The sequence below is a fragment of the Trichechus manatus genome, unplaced genomic scaffold, assembly GCF_000243295.1.
Source record: "Trichechus manatus latirostris isolate Lorelei unplaced genomic scaffold, TriManLat1.0 scaffold00186, whole genome shotgun sequence".
Taxonomy (NCBI): domain Eukaryota; kingdom Metazoa; phylum Chordata; class Mammalia; order Sirenia; family Trichechidae; genus Trichechus; species Trichechus manatus.
The window spans coordinates 207029-215186 of NW_004444122.1; the positions used below are offsets into that span (position 1 = coordinate 207029).

General features: G+C 36.5%; 1 protein-coding gene across 1 annotated transcript in view; it reads right to left on the minus strand.

Moving 5' to 3' along the window:
• Positions 1 to 8158, minus strand: part of UBE2Q2 (ubiquitin conjugating enzyme E2 Q2) — an 85050-nt gene that overhangs the window by 58459 nt on the left and 18433 nt on the right. The window contains exons 2-3 of the mRNA XM_004387458.2: positions 7043 to 7144; positions 2428 to 2532 (exon numbers count right to left, since the gene is read on the minus strand). Of these exons, the coding sequence (XP_004387515.1) occupies positions 2428 to 2532; positions 7043 to 7144 (207 nt within the window). The remainder of the gene's footprint in view (positions 1 to 2427; positions 2533 to 7042; positions 7145 to 8158) is intronic.

The following is an 8158-nucleotide window of genomic DNA, read 5'->3' on the forward strand; positions in this document are numbered from 1 at the left end:
CCCCACAGGAAAAAGCAGAACTGCCCCGTAAGGCTGTAATCTTTACGGAAGCAGACTGCCACAACTTTCTCCCACGGAGCAGCTGGTAGGTTTGAACCACCGACCTTTCAGTTAGGAGCAGAGTGCTTTAACCACTGTGTCACCAGGGCTCCTTCCGCAAAAATACAGATACTACTATTTTCCCCATTTTGCAAATGTGGAATTAATGCACAAAGTGGTTAGGTAATTAGCCCAAGGTCATACAGCTAAAAAACAGCAGAACCAAGATTCAAAACCATGGCAGTCTGGCTCCAAAACCCACACTCTTGACCGTATTTTTTCAGAAGCTAAAATTCAGAAAATGTACTACTCCATGCTTTCTTAGGCTTTTACTTGAGGATGTACTCAGGCAAAATGAGATTCAAGAGTAAGCCAAGAACGACATGAGATCCAGGAAATAATGGATCCATCCTAGGAGAGCTGACAACAAAAACCTCAAGATGACAGGTGTACAACCATCCCAGAAAACAACCCGCCACGGCAACTAGATGGTGCCTGGCTACCACCACTGACTGCTCTGACAGGGATCACAATAGAGGGTCCTGGACAGAGCTGAATAAAAATGTAGAACAAAATTCTAACTCACAAAAAAAGACCAGACTTACTGGTCTAACAGAGACTGAAGAAACCCAAGAGTATGGCCCCCTTTTAAATCAGTACTGGTGCCACTCCTGAGGTTCACCCTTCAGCCAAAGATTAGACAGGCCCATAAAACAAAAGGAGACTAAATGCGCACACCAGTCCCGGGGCAAGGACGAGAAGGCAGGAGGGGACAGGAAAGCTGGTAATGGGGTACCCAAGGTCGAAAGGGGACAGTGTTCATATGTCGTGGGGTTGGCAACCAATGTCACAAAACAATAGGTGTTATTAATTGTTTAATGAGAAACTAATTTGCTCTGTAAGCCTTCATTTAAAGTACAATTAAAAAAAACAACCCACCAAGACTCATGCAGAAGAACCAAAAGCGACAGAGGGATATGTCACAGAAAAAGGGTAGGACAAAACTTTGTTAAACTAAGAATAATTATTATAAATATGACATTGCAAAGCAAAAAGCTGTACAAGAAAAGAAACTTGGCTCAACACTACGACATCCTAATATAAACAGATTATTCATAGGACTAAAAATAATGTTTTAAGCAGATTGGGAGGGGAGGTGGGTAGGTGAGTGGGCGGTAAAAGAGCTAAATCCTCATCTACTATAGTAAAAAGTCAGTAAATTATGTCTAAATATGTAAATCCACAAATAAATTTTATTTAGAGATATAAAAATAATTACAAAAAAAGCTGTAAGAGTTCAAAATTATTCACTTTAAGGAACAAGGGGGACTCAGGCAATTATTTTTCACTTAAACCTTTGGTATTATTGGGTTTAACTATGTGTATAATGTTTTGATATTTAATAAAAACAAAATTTTAAAAAGCAAGCTATAAAACAACTTTGGAAAAATCGTGTTCAAGGACGGTCTTTTCCTTCTCAAAAGAAAATTGCAATGGAGATGGGAGAACCTACTTTAGCCTAGCAGATCCATATTAGACGGCCTTTTAGGCATAAGAAATTGGGTATCAATCAGTCCGCCCTAAAGTGTTGTAGGTCTCAGAAAGGACTCTTACCAGCCACAAATCGATGGTCTAGAGTAGAGGTTCTCGACCTTGGCTACATACTAGAATCACCTAGAGTGTTTTAAAAAATATCTATTCCCAGGCCTCACCCCACACAAATTAAATCACAATCTCTGGAGAATAGGGGTGAAAGTTCCCAAGTGATTCTACTTTGCAGCTAATGCTGAAAACCACTGGTCTAGGGGAATACAGGTAATATCTTACAACTTTATATAACTTTGCATAACTTTACGTAAAACTGGACTTGTATGAGTATCTGCGTAAGTACTGGTCTTCCTTCATCTCCTTATCAAATGTAAGTAAACATAAGGGTCATAAGAGAAGATAAAGTACTTAGAAATTTAAAGAAAGAGACTACTTTTTCGCCTCGGAGTGGTGGTAAGCTGGTAGGCACTTCTGCTTCTTGGAGGAGGTAACATTTGAGTTCGGCAGGCCTTAAGAAGTACAAAGGCAAGCAAGCAAAGGAGCAAGGAACATTTATGGAAACCAGGAATATTAACAATAATAACAAAAAAGTGGTGGTGGGGAGGAGGGGCAACTGTTGCCCGTCATGGTAAATACCAGCAAATTGCTCCAAAGAAGAAAAATGTTATTTCCAGTACTTAAAAACAATTCAACATAAACACAAAAACCAAGATTCTAATTCATACTAATACACAGCCTCTAAATAAGTTATATAATAATAAAAAGAAAAATCATCCTAGTTTTACTTTCATTTGAGAAAATTTATTTTAGCTCTTGAACACTGGAGAATTTTTACTTTACCTGACCCGTGGGTAGTGGTTGATCTAGCATCTCAACATCCAGGTGCTTAGGAAGGTTATATAATCTGCAGAGTTCACATATCAACCACTTCAATTGCTGACGAAGCTATAAAACACATTTCAGTAAATAAGCATTATGTTAAAGAGCCCTTGGAAGACATGAACAATGCTAAGACTACTGTATTCAATCCAGTAGGAAATGAAAAAAAGTGTGTTAACTGCTCAGTTGCAGCCTACAGATAAATAAGTCTTTAAAAGAAAACTTTAGGGGCTGCTAGGGTAAGAAAGTTACTGCGGTTTTGGTGCAATTCCTACAACTGATACCTAAGAGAATAAGATCAACAAAAAGGGGAGAGGAAGGGGAGCTCCAGATGGTGTACAATTTCCAGTTGCTAACTTCTTTTCTCACAAATTTAACAACTTCAGACCAGAGCACATTAATGCATTAATAGGACTACAAAAAATAGAGGCAGTGTTGTTGAACATGGGCTAGAGAACTATATATTCCACAGTCATAGTCATTAAAAGTAGAGAGGCAAATGCAGTCTAACAGCCCTGGAATCTAGATGATCCTGGACACAGTGTCTAACTCCCTGAGTTCGAGTCTCCCCATCTGTAAAACAAGGAAATTAAAATATCCTCAAAATGGTGAATATTAAATGAAACCTGTGAAAACACTTGGCATTTAGCAGGCTCTTAAGTATGTGTCTTAAAAAAAAATTCACTAGGAAAACTGCAAAGAATTACTCCTTAAATTTCCATTTTTAAATCCAGATTTTTTTTGTTAGCATGTTTACCTAAAGCAAAGTAAATTACGTGCACAAACATGTTTTTCATTATTTAGAATTTTTTTCAATGTACAAGCTTAGCAATTACAATTTAAGAAGAATGGTCAATACTTAGTAGACTTGAATGGGGGCTAGAAAAGCAACTTAATGTCACTTGGTCAGGAACATTTCCTGGGTGTCTCTGGCCAAGAAAAGAAAGGAAGAAAAAGAAGCAGATTTATGAAGGACCAAGAAGACACACACAGAATTAGAACTGGTTAAACAAAACAAAGACCAAGCCTTTCCAAAGTGGACAAAGGAGCAAGTAGAAACAAGGAAGGCTGAGTAGTAAAATCAGGATGAAACAAAAATCCTCATGCTTTAAAGGAAGCAAAGCCCCACTGTGGACTTGTTTTCCATCCAATAAGCTGTTTTGTGCTAAGTACATAACTGAAGATGAGGCAGGGTGACCTGGACACAGACCCGGACACTCCGACCCCTGACACAGGAGGAGCTACAAGGAGTGTTGTGGGAGAGGCAGCAGTGTGGTAGAGTCACACCAAGCAACACAAAAAACAGGATGGTACATTTTCCAGGAATCTCAATTTTATGCCAATTTTTTTTTTTTAAATGAACAATAAAGTGTTTGAGGGATGGAGGGAACAACTCAGATCATGGGGAAATGTTTAGAAGGTAGATGGACAGTTCTTAGAAACCTACTAGTTTAGTTTGGGGAGGTTGGGAAATAGTGGTATAAAAAAGAACACTAACATAGTTCACAGTTCCAGGTTTCAGGCTTGGGTGGCTGGTTTAATTATTTCATTCTGTCCCATGCACTATCACAAAGAGAATTATGAAGGAAAAACATGATTTTAGGAGGTGTGGAGTGTCCAGAGGCAGATGAGTTTAAATTTAGATGTAATCATTTTGAACACCCACCGCACATCCAAGTGAGATTCCAGGAGACAGATATATGGGTGTGAAACTCAGGAGATAAATTTTAGCTAGAGATACAGATATAGGAATCCTGGAATTGAGGTCATGATTTAAGTAATGGGACTAGAAGAGATTACTCAGAGTAAGTACAGATACGAGAAAAGAAGAAACAGGCAGACCAAGGAAGAAGACTTCAGAGGATATCAAAGCAGGGCAATAAATGGTTTTTTAAAAAAACAGGTAACAGTGGTCTGATGGAAACCTCTATTACATGATCAGCTCCTAAACAGCAGGGACATGCCTTACTTTGTCACTATACTCACCATTTATAGCAGAACCTGGCATAGAAGCCAGTCATTTTCAAAAATTTAAAAAAAAAAAAACTTACCTATTTTACTGTTAATAGTTTCCTATATCCGCCCAGCAGGAAGGGAAATATATATAAAATAGTGTAGACACAGATTTTTTATAATACTGTATAAAAAAGGGGCCAGACTATTCATAATACTCTATGCCTTGCTATTTTACTTAGTATACTATCTTAAAAAGTTGTATGTGCTTTTAGGAAAGATCAGCCTCATTCTTTTTCACTACAATGTAATAATCTATCATAAAACTATACAGAGTAATTTTATTTAGCCAACTCTTTATCAATAGACATTTAGTAATAAATGTTTGTTAAATGGAGGAATGTTTCAACAGGAAATAATCAACAGTATCAAAATGCTGCAGAGAGGTCAATTTAAGGACTAAAATAGGAGACAATAGATTGGCAACTAAGAGCTTGTAAACTGTAGTGGAACGAAGGCAGAATCCAGATTATAATGAGTTAAATGAACTAAAGGTGAGGCAATACATCTTCTTGCAAGAGACTAGACTATGAGATAATTGGTAGAGGCTATAACAGAAGGTGAGATTTTTTTTTTCTTTATGTATATGTATTTACTTTTTTACAAAATTAGGCCCAATTTTATATTGTATTTAACTTTATATCATGAGCATTTTTTAATGGAATACTTCAGACATAAAACTAGCTAAGTATCTGAGGTCATGTTCCACTCACTTCTACTATTATGAAACTGGTATCCTTAGCTCCTTAGAGCAACCTCCTAAAAGGAGGTAGCAGCAACAGGGCGGTCTACCACCTTTCCCTCTCTTGTCATCCCTCTGCTGGGCACATGAGCATGTGTCTGCCTGGCTTTTTATTCCTGCCTCTTACCTTCATGGGTCTCCACACTAGCCTTAACTCTTAAAATAATGCTCTTCAAACTTATGTTCTTGTCTTCTTAATTTTAAGAATAGACATGTTTAAACCATCTATCAGTTATTTTGACAAAAATTTCCAAATGGTCAGTTGGGAGAATAATCTATCCTTTCCTTATGGAGTACACAGGCGGTGTAAACAGTTAAAGTACTCAGTCAGAATGGACGTAAAGGCAATTGGTACTGATACTGGTAATATCTGGTTGGGCAAGTCTCTCCTCGTTACCTTTACCTTTGTTTCAACACACATCATTATTTTTTTATTATTATTATTTTTGCTAGTTACTTGTCCAAATTTAAAGTCATTTTGTCAAGTTTCAAAAATCTGTTGGGATTTTTATAGAACTGTATTAAATTAATGTGGAGATAGGAGATAACTGACATGTTTACAATATGGAGTCTGCCCATTCAAGAACAAAGAATACAAATTTTTTATTCCATTTCTTGATACAAGTCCTGCACACCTAAGTTTATTCCTAGGTATTTAACTTTTGTTGTTACTGCCAATAAAATACTTTCCCAGCATATTTTCTGATTACAGCTTAGATTTTGGGGAAGCTATTGATTTTTCTATAATATAGCCTTTAGCCAGTCATCTTAAAAACTGCTTTTTGGGATTTTTTAGGTTAACAAATCACATCACCTACAAATAATGATTGATATTTTTCTATAAGAGTTTTATGACGTCATGGGAATATACAATGATATTTTAACTTTAGAAAAGAATATAACCAAAAGAAAAAGAAAAGATATACACCTATGTAGGACATGACTTCAACTATTCAAAAGCATTTATCTGAGGGTATACCAGTTGCTGTTGAGTCGACTGAGTCATGACGACCCATGGGTGTCAAAGTAGAACTGTGCTCCACAGAGTTTTCAATGGCTGATGTTTCAAAAATAGATGACCAGGCCTTTCTTCTGAGGTGCCTCTGGGTAGACTTGAACCTCCAATCTTTTAGTTAGCAGTCAAGTGCATTAACTGTTTACATCATGAGTGTATATGTATTTTATTAGCCAAAAAAAAAATACTGGTAGGAAACAGCCATCATAGCAACAGTTATTATATCAAGTACAGAAATCATGGGAAATTTTTATTTTCTTCTTTTTGTTCTTCTGTATTTTACTAGTTTTCTCACAATGATCACTTACTGGTTTCATAATCAAAGAAAGTAGTTTTTTAAAAAGTTTGTAAAGTGGAAAGTTATACTTCTTCATATATTAAAAAATTTTTTCTACTAGAATACCTTTAGCTATTACTGCAGACTTATGAACCCTGAATAGAAAAAGCAATTCCCTAACACAAGCATAGATATCATTCTATCATTATTTCCCCTCATATCTACTTCTCTCTTTTTCTCCTTCCCACCCGGCAAGTGCTCCCTACAGAAAGTAGTTGCTTGATTTAATGGTTAGAATTCAGGGAGAAGAGACCACCTAATTCCTGATCTAAATTAAGACTACACCTGTGGGGAATAAAAATTAAAAAGCCACGTAGTAAATAATAGAATCTGAAAGATAAAAAGACACCCAGTTTCTAGCCCCTCTAAGATAATCAGTAGTCATGCTTTTACGTTGTATTACCTCAACACATAGTTTCTATATATAATGTTCAGGAAGGAAAAAGAAAATTTGAGATTATTTTCTCACCGAATTGTTGTTTTTAGTATCTTCTAGATGTTCCAGAACTGATGTCAGATTTGGGTCATCAGAGTCCACAAACCATATTGGTGAGGAAGATGGATAAGATTCCTGTGTTAAAGACACCTATGTTAAACACATTTACATACAGACTAATCTGGATATGCAATTAAACTACACCACTAAATGGCAAGATGACCATGAATTTAAGTAAAATGTATCAGGGAGAAGAAAAGCTACACATTAAAATACATGTGAGGGAGAAACAAATGTTTTCTTGAATTGTTTTAAAACACAAAGTTGCTAAATTTTATGGTTTAGTATTGCCTGTTTAATGTTACATAATTTATACCAAATTTATAACTAAAAACAAAAGTAGTACTTTACCCAGTAAACAGCACAATTTAAAGACGAGAATACACAGCAAAAGTTGTTTTTATCAAAAGTAGGAAAAAAAAATCAGCTTAAGCAGCAAGGAACATGGGCTTCCTTCCTTACTTATGGCCTGGATTCTCCAATGTTCACATTTTTAACAGCTTTAAAATCATAGTTGTTACTGTTAGATGCCCTTGAGGCAGCCCCCAACTCATGGCAACCCCACGCATAATAGAATGAAATGCTGCCCAGTCCTGTGCCATCCCCATGAATGGCTACAGATCAGATCATTTTCATTGGCTGATTTTTGGAAGTAGATTGCCAGCCCTCTCTTCCTAGTCCATCTTAGTATGGAAACTTCCCTGAAGCCTGTTCAGCATCATAGCAACACACAATCCTCTACTGACAGATGGGTGGTAGCTGTGCATGAGGTACATGGGCCAGGGATCAAACTCGGGTTCTCTGCATGGAAGGCAAGAATTCTACCACTGAACCAGCACTGCCCCCTGGCATCATAGTAAATCCTTTAAAAAGCAAAACAATAAGCTAACCAAAAACCCCAAACTTGTAGTAGTCTACAGATTTAAACTGTACTACTTTGGTCTTTTAATATCATGTCTAGATACGGTCTAACTCTGAACTTTTTAAATAACTTCAAGGAGTACATTTTTTTGTGTGTGTGTGTGTATTTTTTTTTTTAAATATTTTATTGTACTTCAGGTGAAGGCTGACAGAACAAATAGTTTCTCA